This window comes from Neodiprion lecontei, chromosome 2 (assembly GCF_021901455.1).
Source record: "Neodiprion lecontei isolate iyNeoLeco1 chromosome 2, iyNeoLeco1.1, whole genome shotgun sequence".
Lineage (NCBI taxonomy): Eukaryota > Metazoa > Arthropoda > Insecta > Hymenoptera > Diprionidae > Neodiprion > Neodiprion lecontei.
Genome location: NC_060261.1, coordinates 25,386,265 through 25,408,245, shown reverse-complemented (window position 1 = coordinate 25,408,245; position 21,981 = coordinate 25,386,265). Strand labels below are relative to the sequence as shown.

General features: G+C 35.5%; 3 protein-coding genes across 8 annotated transcripts; 1 reads left to right on the top strand and 2 right to left on the bottom strand.

Annotated features, from left to right (window-relative positions):
• Positions 1-654: 654 nt before the first annotated feature.
• On the bottom strand, positions 655-8,946 carry LOC107218791 (T-complex protein 1 subunit zeta). Its single transcript, XM_015656803.2, has 7 exons — positions 8,706-8,946; positions 3,989-4,580; positions 3,291-3,626; positions 2,120-2,185; positions 1,780-2,002; positions 1,019-1,187; positions 655-915 (listed from the first exon to the last, which is right to left on the bottom strand). Exons 1-7 carry the CDS (start codon positions 8,840-8,842, stop codon positions 843-845), a joined length of 1,596 nt encoding a protein of 531 aa, XP_015512289.1. The 5' UTR covers positions 8,843-8,946; the 3' UTR covers positions 655-842.
• Positions 8,947-10,245: 1,299 nt separating this feature from the next.
• Positions 10,246-18,941, top strand: LOC107218792 (exosome complex component RRP4). 6 transcript variants are annotated; one of them, XM_046732725.1, is made up of 4 exons: positions 10,246-10,371; positions 10,486-10,624; positions 11,673-11,913; positions 13,286-18,941. In XM_046732725.1, exons 2-4 carry the CDS (start codon positions 10,590-10,592, stop codon positions 13,805-13,807), a joined length of 798 nt encoding a protein of 265 aa, XP_046588681.1. In that variant the 5' UTR covers positions 10,246-10,371; positions 10,486-10,589; the 3' UTR covers positions 13,808-18,941. The 6 variants fall into 6 exon arrangements, with proteins under 6 accessions (XP_046588681.1, XP_015512291.1, XP_046588680.1 ...); XM_015656805.2 differs by having other exon boundaries at positions 10,486-10,650; XM_046732724.1 differs by having other exon boundaries at positions 10,287-10,371; positions 10,469-10,624.
• Positions 14,335-20,700, bottom strand: LOC107218788 (ras-related protein Rab-9A). Its single transcript, XM_015656797.2, has 3 exons — positions 19,451-20,700; positions 19,122-19,378; positions 14,335-16,243 (listed from the first exon to the last, which is right to left on the bottom strand). The coding sequence occupies exons 1-3, from the start codon at positions 19,928-19,930 to the stop codon at positions 16,225-16,227; spliced, it is 756 nt and encodes a 251-aa protein (XP_015512283.2). The 5' UTR covers positions 19,931-20,700; the 3' UTR covers positions 14,335-16,224.
• Positions 20,701-21,981: the final 1,281 nt, after the last annotated feature.

Here is a 21,981-nt window from a genome sequence, read left to right as displayed (position 1 = left end):
AACTATGTTCTAATTTAAGTGTTTCAGGATATATTTCAGACCATTTGTCGCAGTCTGGTCAGCGAGCAGAGTCACTCTAAAACACTAATAAGAATCAAATAAAAAAACACCATGTAATTATTTTGGACGTTCTAATTACAAAACTTTTCTCAAATTATTGATATTTCAGGACGTGTTATTCGATTTTAGTCAGATTCATTTCTATAGCAGATTAAGGATGTTGCTACATTTATCTTCACCATCATTGGTCAAAACAATATTGCTGGACATTTTTTTATCGGGTTTTTCTTTTTTCTTGAGTTTAGATTCAGTTGGTCGACCGATACGTCCACAATGCCAGTAATAACATATCTGTTTTCGTTTCGATCAGAAGGTATAAAAAGTAGTATTTTTGCTAATACCTTTTTGAACTGCGGGCACGAAAAAAAGTGTAAGAATCAATTTAATACAGAATTTAATCATCCTGTATAGGAAATATAATAATCCTGATGATCACAACCTTTTTGTTATGTATGTAAGAACAACCAGAACCAAAATATCTATTGACAAAAATATCACTTTTTGTAACAATACACGAAATGCAGTTAGTTTGAATCGCAGAGAGTTGAGTGAAAATCGCAAATTAGGGGGAAAAAAAATAAAAATTCCTGATGATTGTAAGAAATGTTAGTTCATTATTTGCAAGCGTAATAAGTAACAAATTTTCGTAGTATGCTTAAATTCGATACATGGAAACGCGTGAGGAAATAAAAGTTATGTGTAAAGTCAATGACAAGTAATTAACTTTTAAGCTAATGCATTTGCAGGGATAAATTATATTTTTTGAAGGAGTTTTGCAGAGTTTATCCTTTCAATGAAGACATTCCCGCTCTCATTATCTCGTCGACAAGCAGAAGGTTGCTAGCGATAACAGTACTGCAACAAAAAAAAAAAAAGTAAAGTAATAAACAAGACGGAAACATGTGTATATTTATAATAAATTCAAAGAACCTTACAAGAGGTTAGAGGAAGGACTTACCAAGAGTTGATAATTTGTTTTTTGACGACATAATTATCGTAAATTCCAGCATCCGCAGGTTTGAGAGCTTCACCAGTTGTCACATCCAGTCCGACTGCTTCACCAAGTGCAGTAGATTCTTCCAACAGCTTCACAATGCTGTCTTGGGAGTCGAACCCACTGTTCACAGCTAAGACACAAAGTAATACAAGACCATTAGTACACCATAATGTAACTACTGATTAGTCATAGAAACGAATCAAAATTCCCATGAATCTGACAACATAGTAACTAGAAGATTTGCCAGATGTGTGTAACCTATTACGAGAAATAAGATGTTGATTTGGTTGACTTGGATAGACCAGCCCACGAATTTCCTATTCGGAGACATTTCGAGCTCACTAAACATTAAATGAAACATTCTTATCTTAATTTTTGGTATTAAATACCTCAAAAAGTACTGGATCATTCAGATCCAAAATGTAATCAGTTCTAAATTAGGAAGTCACGTTGATTCGGACGAAAATCATAAAAACCCGTTCAGTCATTTTTGAGATATCCTCAACAGAAAATTAATCTCTCTCTTTCTAACACACACACACACACGCGCGCGCGCAAACTAGTCAAAGGCGATCCTCTAGATCTTAAAATGTCGCGATCTGGTGTGAAAACTCAATTTCTTAATTTCTGAATGATCATTTATACAATTGTTATTACAGTAACTTACATTGTTCGCTTTTTACTCTGAAAAGAGAGGAACGGGAAAGTAATAAACCGCTCACCTAGTGTTTTCGGAATGACAAGTAAAGCTTCGGCGTAGGCTTGAACACCAAGTCGCTGCTTGCCCTTCACTTGCTCTTTGTAGGCATGAAGTGCCCGACTGGCAGCTAGCTCAACAGCACCAGCACCAGGAACAACAGCACGATCGTTGATCGCATTGTTAATTGCCCTCAGACCATCCCGAACGGCGTCTTTCAGTTGGGTAATAGTGTACTTATTGGGACCCTAAATATTAACAGAAATAAATTATCATTCTAGCCATTTACTACAGAATTGTCGTGATTAAATACCTTTCTTTGCTTTCATTATTTCTAAATTTGTAACCCTTACTGAATAACTTACTTTCAAAAGAATTGTTACAGACGTTGGCTTCTTACAATCTTCTACAAAGGTGTACTTTGTTTCACCCTGAAAAATGTAGAAAGTTTATTACGTAATGAATGAAACTAGTCATCCAGACAATTGCTACAGTCTTTTCAATAGTTGTCCAGGGTGTCTACTCAAACATGAAACCAAAACTCCTAAAAAAAAATCAACACTTTTTCAAGTGTAACGTAAACATAATGTCTCATTTACATTTCACAATCCGGTTACATAGTTTTAATCCTTAGAGATATATATACATTAGATCTGTCCTTAAGAAGGGCAAAATCGAATTTTAATGGTCTTACCCCCCAAATTGGTTCGAAATAATTAAAAAAAAACGTCCGAATTTTTAAAAAATTTTCACTCCATATTTACCCGTACCTAGGAAGCCTTACTTTTTCCCATAAGAAAAGCATTGGTTGTTCGGAATTTTTAATCGTTTTTTTACCGCTGCCGTAATTATCAGTTAAAAAATCGCTAATTCTCAGAAAATGTTGACAGTTGTGTTACCTTTTTGTCCAATTTTTTGGAATTCGATACAAGCATTTTTGGGCTAGATCAATCACATCTTTATTCCCTGTATATTACGAAAAACGCGGAAAAAAGTGAGTCGATCTAGCCCAAAAATGCTTGTATCGAATTCCAAAAAATTGGACAAAAAGGTAACACAACTGTCAATGCTTTTCTTATGGGAAAAAGTAAGGCTTCCTAGGTACGGGTAAATATGGAGTGAAAAATTTTTAAAAATTCGGACGTTTTTTTTGAATTATTTCGAACCAATTTGGGGGGTAAGACCATTAAAATTCGATTTTGCCCTTCTTAAGGACAGGTCTAATATACATATTTTTACCATTATCTACGTTATAGAGAATTGTTCATGGAAATATTGAAAAAAAAAAAACAAATATTTCTGAAGTTCTAGGATTCGAGTAAGAATGGAAATGGAAAAAAATACTAATTGTTAGCGAGTATTAAATAATATCTAAGCATCAGAAAAATTAAAATCTTTCTCTTTTTCCAATCTCAAATTGGTTATTTCAAGGTATTGAATTAAAAAGAAAAATACATGTATTGAGAATTTATGGTTTTTAAAGTTTTTCCAGTGAGTAGATGCCCTGTTTTTAATATCACCTTGACGACAACTAACCAAGACATGTTCGTATACAAGCCCTGCCCAACCCAGATTCTCTTCAACTAAATCGTCGACGGAATTCATGGCAGAACCACCACAGGCAAGCCCCAAGCGTTCCATGTTTCTGCGTTTAGCACGACGTAATGCAACGATATTTTCTTTGGCAAGCATGTCCAAAGATGGGGGATCAATTCCTTTCTGGTTGATTATGACGAACGACTTGTCTGTTCCGTCACAAAGTTTTTTCTTCAGAGCAATTATCTTCTTCACACGGTTCTCAATGAATTCACGCTCTGCCGCCAAGAGTTTCTCACGTTCCTCGGCTGTTTTGTAAAAGAAGCCGCTGTTTACCTAAAGAAATTAGCACATGAGTTGGAAAATCAGGCAATAATTATAGAAAACTTATGCATTCATTCAGAAAATGATGTAAGGTAATACAATATTGTTACAGATATGTTACTCCAAGAGGTGAACCTCATCAATTTGTGTGTACTCCAAATTTCAAAATTGCACCATTTCAAGAAATTTACAGAAATTCTAAAGATTTCAGGCGTTTTGTATGATTTCAAAGATTTCAGAGATTTTATATGATTTTACAGGTTTTCAACAGGTTCAGTAGACTTGAGGGGATTTTAAATGAATTTTAAAGATTATAAGAGTGATGTACACCAGTCTACAAGGGTAAACATTTCATGTTACTCTCAACAAAATACCTCGCTTTTTTCGTATTCCAAACTGACATTGCAGGTCAAAATATAAGCATTCTCGACTCGCTTTGGCATATCGGGATGCCTAGAGCCATGATCCATGACAATTCCTCTAACTAAGGTAGTATCGGCTGCAGTTCTGTGTTGCATTTCCATTATCTCGACCATGTGTAAATCGGCAGGTTGTTCATCCTGTCTAATGGCCAAGACTGCGTCAACGCAAACTTCAGTAAGCTTGTCCGCTAGGCTAGGATGAATTTTGGTCCTCAGCGATGTCTTGGCTACATCCATAAGCCCTTCTTTGGTGGGCTCGATGGGAATTTTCAGAGAATCCAAAACCTCAATTGTCTTAGCTCTGGCCAATTCAAAACCCTCCGTAAGCATTCTTGGATGAAGTCCTTCGGAGATGTAAAGATCAGCTTGTTTCATAAGCTCTCCAATTACCAGAACGGTACTTGTCGTTCCATCGCCGGTCATATCATCTTGTGCTGTCGATGCACGGGCAATCAGAGATGCTGTTGGATGCTGGATTTGCATTTCGTGCAAGAGGACATTCCCATCTTTCGTGATTTTAATGTCTCCTGCTCCAGACACCAACCTATCAATCATTATTCACAGGTTTAAACATTCGTATGATCTTCATGAATCATTACAAGAGATTTAAAAAACCAAATTAACGTCTGGATAATTATATATTGTAATGTGGTATTTCTAGAACTAGTCAGGTACCGGTCCGGGATAGTGTTTTGGCAACGGCCTGGGTAGCCCAATGCTCATAGCAGTCACCCAGGTTCGAATCCCGGTCCAGTCCAAGCCGCTAAACAGTTTTTGCAGACCCGCCGGAAATGTAAGTTACAATATATAATCGCAATATTGAATTTATAGCGACACACCATGAGTGTACTGATGTGCCCACTTTGAATAAATTATGCATTGATACCACATCTTTTAACCAGGGTTCGTACGCTTTTTGGAGTCTAAGATTTCCTAATTATTCCAGGTATTCCATCCTTGAAACAGGATTTTTGCAGTAACCTTTCAAGAAATATAGCGTTGATTAACTACAATTTTTTTTATACATTAATACTAATACCTTCAATATGACCTAGTAAATATCTTACTGTCCGACTATCAATTTACAAACAACAGCCTGCGACACCTCGTAAGAAATAAATGAAAGAATGTTTAATATAATATACATAGAATGTATGAGGTGGTGTGAAGAAACAAAATTTGAAGTGCCATTTTTAGTTTTCTTACAGTATTCGTACGTTTTTTGGAATTTGAAATTCCAAAACACTTCATGAAATATGCCACAGATTAATGACAACTCTTTTATACATTAGTACTAACGCCTTCAATATTACTTAGTAACTAACTCACTGTCTGACAATCAATTTGCAAACAACAGCCTACGATAATCCTAAGAAACAAAACGAAAGAAGGTTTGGTATTAAGTAACATACATAGAAGGTATGAAGGGTTGCAATGAAACAAAATTTGAAGTGTAATTTTTTTTTTCTCTCAAGATCGGCAGTACTTTGTATGAGAACAAGTTTATTTCTTCGACAGACTAAAAATTCCAATTTTATTTTCGAAATTCCCTGATTTTTCCCAGTTTTCCTTGTGCGAACGAACCCTGTTCATGCATATCAATATGAGGACTTTTAACCCCAACATCAAACTATTAGAAGCTTTTTTATCCACTTGTAAAAGCAAATCTGTTTTGATAGTATGTATGTAAACTTGGAAACATAACTAGACCGCAGATATTACAAATTAGAGGATATCAAATCCTTTACAACGAAAGTAAGGTTAATATAGAAAATGGTGATTGTATGTCATTGAAAGAACCTTTTCTGACACTGACTTGGACCTATGTGAACCTAGCACCCGACTTGACAAAACCTAACTATTTTTTGTTGATTCTTGTAGGTTTTTGTAGATAGTTGTTTGTAGTAACAATGATTTCGTTTGTAGTAGTGCTAAAAAAAAATATGAAGGGTTGAAAAAATGTCAGCACCCCATTTTGAAAAAAATCGAATTTATCAGTAGATTTCCGTACAGAATCGTTTGTAGTTGATTGGAGTGAAGATATTTTCGTTTGTAGTAAAAAGGAAAGAAAGATAAGTGTTTTGTTTTTTTTATTTTAGCTAGAATTTCTGTGGCCCTGCTGTCAACTAATGTTCTAGAATCTTTTGTAGTTGTTTGTAGTACAATTTATTTCGTTTAATATTCCTCCAAAATTTACTACAAACGTCCTACTCGCTTCGGAAACGTTTGAAGTTGTTTGTACTACCATTTTTTTCGTTTGTAGTTCCTGCAAAATGTACTACAAACGTCCTATTCGCTTCAGAATCGTTTGTAGTTGTTTGTAATACCATTTTTTTCGTTTGTAATTCCTGCAAAATTTACTACAAACGTCCTACTCGCTTCAGTATTGTTTGTAGTACCATTTTTTTCGATACTACAAACAACTACCTACAAAAACCTATAAGAATCAACAAAAAATAGTTAGGTTTTTTCAAGTCAGGTGCTAGGTTCACATAGGTCTGACTTGGTAACTATCAACTCACTAAAGATAATGTCTGTTACTTTTCAGATTACGTCAACTAAAATTAAGATATCAAGTTTATATGGGTGCCATAACGTTGTTAAAAATGATGTCATAAAAAGTCTTGGAAGGTACCTAATAGATAATCAAAAAGTTAAGAATTACATATTAGTTGGAGATTTCAACATAAATATATTAGAAGTTGATGCATATAGTGAAGACCTTCTTAATAAACTTTTGTAAAAAGGTTTCGTGCCCCTTGTCCAGATTATAACTAGACCTTCGGATAACAGAGGCTCATGTACATGAGTTTTCCCGATATTGATTAACTTTTTGGAGTTTGTTCCACCGTATTGGATCCACTATTTCAAATTTAAAAATTTCAAGTTCACATTAGTAATCAGTGACCCAAGAAACCCCCCTATACCAAGTTTTATCGAAATCAGTTCAGTGGATTTAATGTGCCCCTGAAAAGGTTAAATGGGAAAACACACTCTCTTGCAGGCACGGGTTAGAGTTGAGATCAAAATGGAAAAAATTAGGGAATTATTTTTTAATTATTTGGAGTCAATTTGTGGAATGAGACTGTCTCATTTAGAAATGACCTTTTTAAGGACCACCCCAGTATGTATATGCATATATACAGTTGTATCATTTTTACTTCACCCACGTACAGATGATATTCCATCTTTGCAGTATTCAGTGTTTACATTGTATTACTAAGAACTGTGGTGAATAAATTGGAATTGCAATAATTGTTTGGTTTCTTATGCTTTATGTAACAAAAGTATGATTTCCAATTTTTTTGAAAATTTTCAACATTTTAATTACATAACCTTTACTTAGATGGTTGATATAACTCAACTTGTATCATTCAAATTTCCTCAGAAAAACTTTAACTATATGTTAGAAATATTGTTTCATTCATGTTTACAATATTTGTTCTAAATAACACTGTGGGAGATTTTTTAACAGCTTTCTACTCTTTTACCAACTTTTGAATAAAATAGAGATTACCTATTCTGCTGCCGCAATAGTGGTTTGGGATTTCAATGTTACATTATACTAACGCTTGTAAATTTCAATATTGCTTTCTTAATAACATGTGAAATTATATAAATCAGGTTTAAGCAAATGAAAATGATCACACTTATGAAACTAGATTTCTACTGCTTAGTCAGAAGTATACAAGACAATAAAATTTAAGTTTGATTGCATTATTTCTAAAACAAAACAATGTAGAATTGTGAAAATTGAAATTTTATTGAAGAATGAAAACTCAATCATTATCATCTCCGAAATACTTGAAAAATAAAATCATAACAAGCCTCAGAATATCATTATGACTAAATAATGATTTCTTACAAATTTTCACAGTAGATGTAGGATAAGAATTCACAAATGAGAAGGATGATGCATGAAATAATGATTAGCATGGATAGCGCGGATTTGATTCTAATTTACTTTATGCCATTTAAACAGAAATTGTCTAGCTAAGGGAATGTCAGACGTCCATCAAATATGATAAATCGTGTCTTACAATTCTTTCTGATCTTACGTAAAAAAGTTTATTTGAATTTCAGGTAGTGATAGGGCTTATAATAGATCTTGTGAATGGAGTAAGAAAAGTTCGGAAAATTAATGGAAACACTAAAATATTTGCAGCTAGTCTACATTTGATTTCAGGTTATTGGATTTAAAGTGCACGCTGCTGCAGCTGAATCAGATATTTTTTTCATTTTATCATAGATTTTCTGAACTTTTCTCACTCGATCCACAAGTCTATTTCTATTATCATAAGTTTGAAGACATTTCAGCACTCGGATAAAGTAATAATTATAAAATACAATTTGCCTTTACAACTACTCAATAATAGGTCTGAACAACATTTATCACTATTTTCGGCGTTTAAAACCAAAATCAGTATAAGGCCTCTATGGGTGTACGTGTATATAAGTGGATGTAATCATTGTGGATGACCTTATATGGACATAAATTTTGATACGTTAATTGGCTACAATACATGAGCTTGGATTTTATGATTGAGAACGGAATGAAGGCTCATTGTAACAGATAGAGCAAATTATTATTTTGGCGATTGAGACAGCGCCGACGAATTGACATAGGTTGGTGGTTTGTGTGATCACATGTGCGGCGAAATCGACTTACATCTTCATAGTCCCTTTCGGTCCCAGGTTTGTTCTCATCACATCTTGGATGCCTTTTGCTGCCGATATATTAACAGCCAGAGCTTGAGCCGCTCGTGCAAACTCAGCTTTCGGGTTTAGGAGACTAATCGCTGCCATTTCTTTATTATTCTTATAATAAATAACGTAAGATAATCGTAACGCCGCGAATACACCCGCTTCGAGAAACAACTGCAGTGCCTTTTAGATCAGAAAACTTTCAATTAATGAATGTGAGTAATCCACGGTATAAGAATAAGAGGTGGTCCGACTGCCTCATACTCCCTGTGTTGAGCTCTGTGATTATTATGTCTTAGTACGACGGAAATCCGCCAGGGACCTCATGCGTCGGTAAGGATGAGCAAGGTCCCTAGATTAGGAAGGTCAAGACACGTTTGTTCCAGTTTTTCTCACTATAACGTGGGAAAAAATGTTCTATGCACGTTCGCCCAAAAAACATCAAACTTACATTACCGCATTAACCAGTTTTGACCAATCTTGTTCAATGTTTTGAGGTTAAGCATTAACGAGTTGCGCCCCTAGTGTCCTGACGTTCACGAAATAAATAGAAGCACGTATATATTTTGAGGTTAATCATTGTGACAGGTCAGAAATCAGAACCACACCAAGTGCTTTCAATTTAGAGCACAGTGTGACACAGCGTACAAATTTCTATTGTAAGCGGCCAATCCGGGCAAAGGAATAGACCAGAAATGTTTACACCGTGTCATATTGTGCTCAAACTGGAAAGCATCCATTGTCATACGAAACTTTTGGCGCATTCTCACTAATTTTTTTTTTTGCCCACACTTGTCTTGACCTGTCTAATCTAGGGACCTTGGCAACACCATAGACTTATAAAAATAGACTGAGCGCTCCTATAAAAGGCACTGACAATTACATATAAAGGACAAAGATATACCAGGAGTACTGCTCTCTCTTTTCAATCGGCCTCATGGTGGGAGACAACGGGGCAGTGGAACAGCTACAGATATAGGCGCATAATTTCGCCTCATTCTCCTCTACCGCCTCTATCCCCGCCAGAAATATCGTCAGAGAGAGAAAGGAGTACTCCCGGCATATTTCTGTCCTTCAAATGTTTGATTCAAGCGGCTCACAAGAGCGCTCGCTCTATCTTTATAAATCTATGGGCAACACAGAGAAACCTACAGCGCCACAGTCGGTCGAATGCGAAAGTGTACCTACCTATGAATATAATGGTTGCTTTCCATTTACTGACTCAAATCGACTCGTGTCGCTATTTCTGGTGTAACCGGCCAATCTGGGCAAAGGAATACACCAGAAATAGCGACACAAGTCGACTTGAGTTAGTAAATGGAAAGCACCCAATGGATCCAGCTCCCATTTTAAAGTGTACTTTTGTAGAGTTAGGCCCGGTCCACAACCTCCACACCTTGACATTAAAACCGAGTTTACCGCTTTAACCTGGTTGAACCGAAGGTTATAAACCAACAACCTATCGCAGCGCCGGCATTGCTTGTTACGCTGCCCCTGATGGCTGGCAACATAAATAAGCATATATACTTGTTATATACCTCTATGAATTTGGCAACAACAGCTTATTTTGTTTTGCAATTCAGCGCGTATCTCCAGCCTATCCTGCAGTACCAATAGTGAGCTAGTACAAAGTATGAAAGTATTACAATCAGTTGTTTTAATTTTAAATTGTCCATACGATTTGAAAAACTTTATTAACCGTCATAAGAATCCGCAATAATTAAACAGTGTGTTTCTTCTACAAGAATACTTGAGGATACAGTACATAACCTGAAAATGAATGATGAAGACATGATCCGCGTGCGGCTGGCAGTTCATCGCACAAATACGAATTTATCTAACGGTGACCATGGGATGCCCAGATATTATACACCCGGTGAAGAGGTGTGTAGTCAGCCTGACTTCATGAGGTACATCATAATCCATCTTATCCAATGAGCTCTTCTATCTCCCTAGTGGCTATTACCTATTGAGGAATGTGCTAAATCCGCTTATACCTATTTTCCCGCTTTTTCCAATAATACTCCTTACACAGTCCAACCAGATCCCGTGTGACGCATCACCCAATAAACGAGTGAAGATTAAATCCATTTTAATTGATCAATAGAAAATCCAAAAAATAAAATTGCAATTGTTATAAAAGCTTGGATTACTAGTTGAATCCGTTCCAACCGTAGTTTCTGTACCAATAAAGGCTGGTTATCAGGTATCAGGTATCATTACAGTTATAGTCATTGGAATCTATTAAATACAAGTAGAGTGTAGGTCAAAATATATGAGCAATTATATTTCAGAATTCGGAATCTTGTCATAGATTGAATTGGAGTTATAGCAATTTGAATTTCCACAATAAAGATCGATACGAAAACCATCAACGCACTAATGCTATTCACTGATTAACATGGATTTAACCTGTTGCAGTAATTAAACAGAAATAAATGGATTGAACTTGATTTGACAATGACGTATCAAACTGCATTTCAAGTGAATTTAAAAGTGTACAAAACAATCAAATGAAAATGGATAGAGATGTGATTATACAGTATAAATTGAATTGAGTCTTAATGATATTATGATCGTAATAAAAAAGAAATTAAATCAAAACCGTAGGCAATTATTCAAAACTATAAAATGATTGATTTAGTTTAACCTTTGTATCATGCCATCAGTTTTCTTCTGAAAATCGGGGTTTACAGCCATCAAAACAAATCTGTTTCAAAACGGTCTAATATACCTTTTATTTTTTTTTATTTTCTGGGTAAAGCAAAATCACTGAGCTTGATTGGATGAATGAATGTCTGCAGAGTGTTATGCATGAAAGTTCTTAATCCTATTTAAATTCAAGCTATATCACCAATTATGTACAAAGAGGACTCATGATTTGAAATTCATTAACTTTGAATTCAATTCTGTGTATTGTAATGTTATAAAGAGGTCATGGGACATACATGGATGACAATGACACGCTGCGCGCATCCGTCGCTGGTGTGCTAGAAAAAGTGAATAAACTGATATCTGTGAAACCTTTGAAGGCACGATACCAAGGTGAAATTGGAGATGTAATTGTCGGCCGAATTACAGAGCTTCAGCAAAAACGCTGGAAGGTTGATACTAACTCAAAATTGGATTCGGCCCTACTTTTATCCAGTGTCAATCTTCCTGGTGGAGAATTGGTAGGTTTGATTACCCCATCAATTTTCTCTACAATCTCCATGCAAAACAAGATTAGTGTTTTTTTTACAACGAAGTTCAATTTAGTAACAATGTTATTACAATACTGAAAAGTAATCACTGTTGTGCAGCACTAGGTTGCCTTACTGCCTTATTAAAATTTTTTGTTTTCCGAACAATCCCAATTTTGTGAAATAACGTGATTTCTCAGACATATGTTGTTACATCAACGTTACAAACCATATTTCGAATATTACTCTGAACTTGAGATGTTTCTAAGAACGAGTGTTTACCTATATGTGATTTACTGCACTTAAGGTCATGTAGTACTTCTATCTTTACTGACCGAGCAAACTCACCCTTTTTATCCCTATATTAAATACACAGACGAACGAAAAGGGTTTAAATTTTGACGGTGCATCTTTTCTTATGTATATCCCGAAAATCATGAAAAAAAAGTATGGTTTCTTGACATGTGTAACTATTGACATTGACGATTTTCGCGATATGAGTAATTTTCCTGAATGCCGCTACAAAAGAGCGATACATCATCGAAATTTGAACCCTTTCCGTTTTTTTGTTTTTTTAATATAGAAAAAAAAAGGGTGAATTTGTTCCGTCGGTAAAGGTAGTATTACAAGACCTTAAGGTTAAATGGGCCTTACTGTCTCAATGATAATTGGAAAAGCGAAAATTCCGTTCGAAAAATCACCTACTATGTTATATGCACCAATGATGGTGAACACGGATGAAGCAACATCCTAACTGAGTAATAGTAATAAGGATGAAGTTGGTAAAGTTATTGCAACGATGCGTGGTCGGGAAAAATCGTTACTTCGCATCTTCAGGATTGTTTAAAATTTAGTAAACCATAATAAACAAAACCTATTCATATCTTGAAAAGCCAACTCGTTGAAAATCATTCTTAAATTGAACAATATAATTATTTTTTCCCTGCTTTTTGATTACGGTAACGTTACTAACTTCAGCTTCGTTAATAGTAATAGTTGGAAGTAAATTTGATTAACACAAGCTGAAATATCAATAATATGAGAAAAAGTTTAATATTTAAAACATTCAGAATGATTGAACTCTGGTGCTTGGTGATTCTAATTTAATGTTCTGACCTTATTTTGTTGATTTTGAAGATTTCTGGAATGTTTACCAGACAATTTGCAAGGGTGGTCTAGTCAGTGAACAAAATGAATCCAAAATCTTTAGATTCGGACATTTGTGTTCACTATCATTGACGCAAACAACACTGCTGGAAATTTTTTTAACGGTTCTTTTCTCTATTTCCAACTTCTCACTTAAGGAGTACGGCACATTCATTCCTATGTAGAATGTCTGTCATTATTCAAAAATACCTTTCAGAGGCGGAGATCAGCAGAGGATGAACAAACGATGCGACGTTACTTGCAGGAGGGTGATTTGATATGTGCAGAGGTGCAAAATGTCTTCGCTGATGGTTCGCTGTCATTGCACACAAGGGTTTTGAAGTATGGAAAACTTTCGCAGGGGATTTTGTTGAAAGTGCCACCTTCGCTGATTAAACGAAAGAAGGTTCATTTCCACAATTTGTTAATTGGCGCGAATTTGATACTGGGGAATAATGGTTATGTGTGGATAGGTGCTAGCATTCACAACACCGATCGGACAGAAGGTGGATTTGCTCAAGATTTGTCCCGTATACCGCAGCAGGATCGAGAAATGTGCGCGCGATTGCGAAATTGCATTTTGGCTTTGGCTCGATCCAACATTTTACTCACTGATACATCAGTAATTTACGCTTATGATGAATCTACCAAATACTCTGCGAATGAGTTGCTACAACCTGAAGCTGCACTCGACGTTGCACTTCTCACACAGCAGAGGCTTGGTGAGAGAATTGATTGAGACGAAGTTAGCAACACAGAATCACCAAGCTATGTACTCGTTTAAAATACATGCGAGTTTACAAAACATTGCAGTATGACAGTCGTGAAAAATGTACGTTTTTAATATTTGTGAAACTGTGAAGTTGAGGATAACATTTTGCTTGACCCAAGCAGCAAAATAAGCTAACATAATGTCAAAATTTTCGAACATATTAATACGTATTTTAATTTTTTACTTTGATAAATTCAGACAAACTGCTTGTTAATTATAGCCATAAGTAAAATAAAAAGAATTTGACTTTCAATACAATTTTTTCATATTATAAACACGAAAGTATATTTTGAATCAAGTAAAAAATCGCCATCATTGATCACGAACGTTGACAAACCTTAGGAGTTTCATCACTGAACAAAGTTAGAATAATAAAGGTATAGATGAGAAGTTATAGATCAATTTTGATTCTGAAAATGTTAAAAACTTGAAAGTTGTATGTTGAAGAATTGAGGGTTTAATATATCTACTGTAACAAATAAACTTATCATATGTTATTTCAAATTTGATAAAACTTTTATTGATGGACAATTGAAAAATGTATAGGAAATAAAAATAAGAGTGGACGAGAATAACACAAGAGTGTATTACGTTAGACCTTTGGTTTGCGCTCAAAAATACAATGCTCTAAATTAGAAAGCAATTACACATTTGAAACTGCGCTGTAAAAATAAACATATTATGATACGGTTGTATACATATATATAAGAGCAGTATTGAGCTTTTACGTTGTTTTCTTTCTTCCTTTGCTTTGATATGATTAGATTTAGATGCTTATTATATTATTATCATTATATTATTATTATATTAATATAGTTATTCATTATAGTAAATTTGTTTCCGACATACAGCTATACAAAAGCACCGCATACACATCTGACACAAAAATCAGCATGAACCAGTTCTGTGAGGTCGAGTCAATAACTGATAACCGAATATTCTCATTTCATTTTTCTCTCTTTCGAATTATTAAATATTGACTTCAGCACTAATCATTGAAATGTTCGAACATGACATGAAATTTCAACGGTCAGCCGAATACAGTTGGTTTGATAAATAGCATATTGTATGACAAGGAACCAAACTCGGTCTTTTCGGCCCGAGTGTAAATTCGCAATATGAGTCGTAGGTGAGCCGAAGAGGAATATTGCAAATACGCGAGGTTAAAAGACCGTTGCCTTCTTGTTGCACACGATTCTTTATATAACAAAAATATGTTGTGCCTTTTTCACGACGCACGAAATTGAGGTTAGGGTTGCGTCAGGTCAGATTCGTTCGCGACAGCGCATGCGCGCAGTACAGAAAAGATCACTTTCAACTGCTAGGACTAAAGTGGTCTTTTCAGTATCCCGTGCATGCGCATTCGCACTCACTCAACCGTCATAGAAACGGGTACTTTGTGTACGGAAAACACGCAAAACATGCTCGTTATATAAAAGCATACTCATTCGAATTATACTTTAATTCTGAAATTGTACAAAAGCTATTAAATTCAAGGCAATGTACAGGCTGAGGATAATGGGGTTTGCGCATGGGACTTGTAGAGTTCAAGTTTAAAAATAATAAATAAAAGATTCTAAATCTAACAGTCTTGAAAAGTGAAGAGAAAACTAGGATTGCGATGAGTGAGAAAATTCGGGAATTAATGACCATTCAAATAATTATTGTCAAATGTTGAAAATATTTCAGCATGATTATCATTTTATTTTTACGAGGCATGTCTAATAAAATAAATATCACCGGTACTAAATCTGAACTGAGTCTTTGATCTGTGTTTTTCTAATTTGAGAATGTTACAAATATACATTTTTTTAATAATAAAATTTTTAGATAAATAATGCTCATAAAGTAGCCGTGTATCACAAGGTGTAGTAATCTCAACCTATCTAAGAGTTTGTGTTAGTACATGATAACCGCGGCCCCATTTCATTCCTCAGGTACGATTATTTATTACATTGCGATAATAAGGCAAAAATGTGCTTCAAAGCTATTGGTATATTCTACAATTCATAACTAAGTCTTATTTTACGTATTTATGATTATTGTTAAATATCATCACAAGCCGGTGGGATATTTAGGTAAAAGACTTGAAATACTGCGCAGTGTCATGAGCTGCTTCTAATCACAATCGAGTAGCAAGGGTATAATCATCTTCATTTAATATGATTGCACTATATCTTAAGTAAATATAAATAGAGTAAAAATAAAAAACAGTGTCGTTTTTTTAATTTTCTACAAACTCAAAAATTAGTACTACTTTTGGCTCTGTGTGTGTTTAGCTAAATACAGCGTTAATATTTGATGTATTTATTTTTCTTTAAAGGTGTGATACATACAGTGTTGTACGTAGCAAAAATTTTCCACGAACGTGTTACGTTTTCTCTTCAAATTACTTTGTTAGACCTATAAGAAACAAAGCATGCCTAGTGAAGTCTTGCGAACATGATTTATTTTACTTTATCTTTTTGTATTTTTTTATGAAGAAGCATGCATTCTTCATAATTTTAGATCAAAATTTGGATGGGTTATCCTATTATTCGGTTTTTAAACCAACTTCCAATTAATCAATCATTGGTGCTACTGTATAGTTAAGTATATTTATGGGAAAAGGTGCGAACAGGCAACTGATTCTTTTTATTGGTTAGTTGTAAAACTTTAAATTGTGTTGAAAATCAATGGGCTAGACTGTCTGAATGAAAAGTTAGGAAAGGAGGAAACTTGTTCCAAATATTACCAAAAATGTTGGTATAAAGTTGGGTGGTCCTTAAAAAGGTAATTTTTTAATGTCCACTATTTCACCCTCCAAATTGGCGCCAAATAATTCCCTAATTTTTTCAGATCTTTATCTCGACTGTAACCTGTGCCGCCAGAGGGTTGATTTCCCCATTTAACCCTATTCAAGGAAATAGCAAATCTACCAAATGGATGTCGAATAAATATGATAGAGGAGTTCCTTGGATCGCTGATTATGAATTCAGACTCAAAATTTTGAAGTTCAACATAGTGGATCCAATATGGCAATACCAAGTGACTTTTGGGATGTTTGTCTACCATATTGGATCCACCATTTTGAATTTCGTAATTTTGAGTCCAGATTTGTAATCAACCATCCAAGGAACTCTCCGATGTCAAATTTCATCAATATGAGTTTGCTAGCTTTACTGGTCCATTGAAAAGGGTTGAATGGGAAAATCAACCCGCTGGCGGCAAGGATTAGAGTTGCAATAAAAATGTGAAAAAATTAGAGAATTATTGTTGAATTATTTAGAGCTGATTTCGGAGGGTGAGGTAGTCGAAATTCGAAAATGATTCTTTTAAGGACCACCCTAATGTACAGCAGAGTCTCTAACTCCAGACGTCTCAATTGCACGTTGCCTCCAATCATAAATGTCAACACTGCTCGTTATCCAGAACTACAAATGTCACAACTCGTTATTTTCCTAAGCAAAGCAATCGCGAACGAGCCTACTTTAGTTACAATAAAGTATGATAGATTAGCTCACTAGCTCACCAGCTATTCGCTGCAATGTAAATGATTGCCGCTATTAGGATATTATTAACATGAGTGTATTGCAACAAAAAAATGTTACATGCTGTTTGTAATATTTGACAAATCTCTGCTAGCTCGTGTATCAATACTTGTTGAAGGTGCGCCAACTGCACTTACAGCGTATCATAAGCGGTCCATTGCTCGTTGATTACACGATGATTGTAATAAATGTGCACCATTACGTCCAGGATGGAATACAAATTTTACCTAATACTGAGTCGAGACTGTAGAGAAAAAGTGCTAATCAGTAAGCATAAATCTTTCAATATTTTAAAGGAGGTTGATTGATGCAGAAGCGCTTTATGTGAATGTTTTTCATTTCCATTCAGAATCTGAGAAAATTAGATTTGATTATTAATTTTGAAAATTGCTGTAAGGTGTGTTGGCAATTTAGCACGATGTTAAGACTTGTTGCAGCGAATCGCCGGTAACCACCTTTAGATAGGCAAGTTGACCTACTTTACTTTATTGTAACCATAAGAGACTCCCTCGCGTTTGTTTTACTTCATAAAATACTAGTTAGGGACGACATGCGGTCGATACGACCCATTTTTGGAACACTAAGGTTTGGCAATTTGGCAGTTTTGGAGGTCGAGACTTTGATATGCACACAGGAATGTTATTTGCGACAATGATTGTAAAGACAATTAATACAATATCCCTCCTATCTAACAGAATTGAATCTAATCAAATTCAAATAAAAACTTGAGAAATCAGCAATTTGAGAAAAAGCTGTGCGATTCGAATGTTCAAACGATTAAACTCCGGTATTCATGATCTGATTTTAATGTTTTGGGCTCATTTTATTTGTTTAGTTTTTGTTAGTTTAAATTTTAGTTGTATTTCATCTCTGCAGAATATGATATTTTTGTGCCACATTTTGTTACTAACGTAACTGGGTTTTTCAGAGATGAAAAAAAAAAAAAAAAACTTATTCCAACAAGATCCCCATAAATTGTCAGAAAAACATACAAGAAATTTTAAGTTATAATCAAAATGTGCAAATTTTATTCTGCATTCAACATCTGTCCTATCGTACTTACAAAAATCAACTTTTATCCACTCTGGTAATAATTATTAGTAGAATCTTTTTCAAGTGATCTCTCAAAAACTGTGGTGAATAAAATAAGCCCGAAAATATTAAAATAAAATAAAATAAAACAACGTTTAATCATTTTTACCATGTGAATTAGAATTACCTTCTGTCAAATTGTTAATATCAGCTTGCGTTATTCAAATCAGCTTAGACGCATTTTTATTCCATAATAGGGATCTTGTTTTACTCGTGCTTTCTAATATTAGTGCAAATTGACATTGCTAAAGATTTTTTGAATGGTTTGACTTTCTAAAATTTGATAGAGATAATTCAGACGATTCATTCTTAATGTTAGTTTCAGAAAAGTATCAGTCAAATTCGTGAATAATCTATTCGCAATCTATTATAAGGTCCAATATCAGTTAAGAGTGTGATGTGTCTTGTTTAAACAGCTGGCCCATTTGGACAGTTGCGTTCAACATCGAAAACAGTGAATAAAAACTACACAAGCGTCATTTGACTTTGTGTTATAGTTTTGGTTAAAACGATCGTTCAAACAAAAAGAACCCAACTGAATATACGCTGTAATAATCAACCGATGCATCGAATATAACACAACAATTCAAGGTGTGGAAGTAACAGGATATACGCGTCCATTTTTTAATCACATTTTAAACTCGTTATTGATGACCTACTCTGCTGTTGAGGCTGGCATACAGCAGCTGGTGCGATGCGGAGATTGCTGTTTGGACAGATCGACCGTATCTTCGACGATCGGACGCTCTAGCCTCGCCTCCAGTCTAGCCCAGGCAGCAACCGCAGCACCAAAGGCGGCTTCTACGTTCGTCGCGTCCTTGGCCGATGTTTCGACAAGTGGAGAATTCCCGTTCTCAAGACACCAGGCTTTTGCCTCCTCCGTAGAAATCTGTTTTTCCGACTCAGGAACGTCGACCTGCAAAAAAATGGCCGATCGAGTCACAGCCTGAGCTTTGGTCTATAAAGCTGGCTATTGAAGCGGACGAACCTTGTTTCCAATCACGATGAAGGGGAACGTCGATCCTTCTTGAACATCCGCATAGTAAAGGAACTCTGTTCGCCAGAGGGCCAAGTTCTGGAAGCTGGTTCTGTCGTCGACAGCGTAGGTTAGCAGGCAGATGTCAGAGCCTCGGTAGAACGGCGTTCTGAGTGTTTTGAACCGCTCTTGACCCGCAGTGTCCCAAATCTGGAGCGTGTACGCCTCACCGTTGATTTCAATGTCTTTGTTTAGGAATTCAACACCGATTGTGTGAAAGCTGTGCTCGTCAAAGTGATTTGAAACAAACCTATTCATCAGACACGACTTCCCGACACCCCCGTCACCCAAAATAACTACTTTCAACAACGTCGACCTCTGGGAATTGCGATTTGGAAAGTTCGACACACGTGGCGCCCCGCCAGCTACATTATTACTTGCAGACATCTTAAATGCCTTTTGTCTACCGTATTTATTCTTTCCTTTACGCATTCGCTTATCAAGCTAGTTATAGTATTAATAACAGTTTTGGCAGAATTATAACGCAATTCTCGTTACAGTTACCCAAAAAGAAAGGCTACTTCAATCCATAATCACTGTTCATGTATAATCTCGAATTGCATGTCACCGCAGAAGCGATTCGTCAGAGCTCAGATTGTTTCTTCTACTCGATACAGTTCTTCACTCGATCGAAACATTCGCTTAGTTCAAAAGTTAGCTTATCTTATGTTAAAATTTAATCCCGTATTCGTTGTTTGAGTATTAAAGAACCCCGGTCATGGATACGTAACCTTTGTATAATTCGACTGATATATATTTATTCTCCGAGTATAAACAATTTCCGAGGAATATTACATTGAGGTTCATGAAATTAAGTTTTTCACACGGTTGAGTTGTAAACGATATAACTTTGATTTCTACTTCTTGCTAATTACGTTTCAAATAGATCACTCCCATTGTCCGGGGTGTGACTTGATCACACTGTCAAATGACTCACTGTCGCGACGACTACAAGAATTTTATTTACTTATTGGCATTAATTCCAATCTAGATCATCGTTAGTCATTCACTCTAAATTACATCAATATCGCACTTATTGTCATTCAATGATCACTTCGCATCGTACGTAATTTTCATACGTCACAATCGAACCGCCCGAATCAATCGATGACAGCCGATTTTTGACATGTCGCGAAGGACAAAAACCCGCTGATACATTGCAGACGACAGATCATGGTGGCCATATTTAGCCTAGTATCGTAAGGATCGTAAGCCAAAGCATGGAGCATGGGCATGGAGATTACACAAGAAGTATGAACTCAAATAGGTAAATTGACAAAACTTGTCACGTTCACGTTAGGTTTATCTTTTGTACCACTAGTGTCGCTAGTGTTCCTTTTGTACCAGAGTGTCATTGGCACTGGTCATTGGCTGCAAGCACGGAATAGTTGACTGAAGAATATAAAGACAGTTGCCTTAATGGGCTTTGGTGTGACAACCGAAAAACGTCGCGCGCTTGCGCTCCCTGAGATGTTCCAACGGTAGAGTTGAGAACTTATTGCAGAACATCAGAGAGTTACCGATTTCGACATGATGCTGGCTGCATTCACCTTTCGAGTAACACAGTCTTCGCAATGGTAAACCCAAGTCATTACTTAGCCTGGGTGTACTTACCGACTTGTCGGCCATACAAGAAATTAATAATGACAATAAATTTCTTCCAAAATTCTTAGCAAAACAGTGATTGAATTGAAGTATAGGTACCCGAGAGAAGAATGTATACATGTTTAGATCAGATGTAATAATGATGCAGAAACCAAAAAGTTGATCTATTTACGATTAATACGTGATGTATACTATAAATTTTATAATTTGCCAGGAGACAAACTAGATTATCTACGATAATCAGCTATAATATGAAAATACAACAATTATTCATTTCGAAATGGAATTCTATTCGACACGCGCTCGATGTATTCCATAACACTAATATTCATAATTATTCCTACAACTTTTCATTTGCTCTCTCGATCTTGAATTTTCGTAGGCACAGAAGCGAAACGCTGTTTCAGCTAGTCGCATGTGATGTATCTACGTTGGGTAGAGAAGCGGAATTGTTTTTCGAAAAGTGTTGTTATGGAAAAAATTCAGAGTAATTGTAATACATCACGGATGCGTTAATTTTGATCAAGATGAAATGGATGTTCCATACATGAGACAGTATTTAACGCAGTGTCCTGATTTAAAGACCTAAAAAGGTGATTGTCGACGATTTTTTTTTTTTTTTTTGATAGGGAGGGATAGAACGAAGCTTCTCAAAACTTCGAATGTATTTTAACACACATTCGAAAGGTACGAGCAAGAATTTTTATTATCCAACTGTCGCAGTACGACAGCGTTATTAGCTGACCCGTTAACTGAAGAATGTATCTTTATATACCACTGGCATGTTTTCCTCGCTTTTAGATGCCTCCGAACAGGGAGTGAAGTAGTACTTTTAAGTCCTAGGAAATAAAAACGACTTTTACTCTCTCCTCGGATTC

Bases quoted from the DNA above. Each gene is read 5' to 3' on its own strand.
- LOC107218791 (XM_015656803.2), bottom strand. From the start codon at position 8,842: ATGGCAGCGATTAGTCTCCTAAACCCGAAAGCTGAGTTTGCACGAGCG. The intron at 2,003-2,119 runs GTAAGTTATTCA...GTTAATATTTAG, and splicing joins CTGTAACAATTCTTTTGAAA to GGTCCCAATAAGTACACTAT. The intron at 916-1,018 runs GTAAGTCCTTCC...TTTTTGTTGCAG, and splicing joins AAACAAATTATCAACTCTTG to TACTGTTATCGCTAGCAACC.
- LOC107218792 (XM_015656805.2), top strand. From the start codon at position 10,517: ATGAATGATGAAGACATGATCCGCGTGCGGCTGGCAGTTCATCGCACA. The intron at 10,651-11,672 runs GTACATCATAAT...AATGTTATAAAG, and splicing joins AGTCAGCCTGACTTCATGAG to AGGTCATGGGACATACATGG. The intron at 11,914-13,285 runs GTAGGTTTGATT...AATACCTTTCAG, and splicing joins ATCTTCCTGGTGGAGAATTG to AGGCGGAGATCAGCAGAGGA.
- LOC107218788 (XM_015656797.2), bottom strand. From the start codon at position 19,930: ATGCGTAAAGGAAAGAATAAATACGGTAGACAAAAGGCATTTAAGATG. The intron at 19,379-19,450 runs GTTCGTCCGCTT...ATTTTTTTGCAG, and splicing joins TCATCGTGATTGGAAACAAG to GTCGACGTTCCTGAGTCGGA.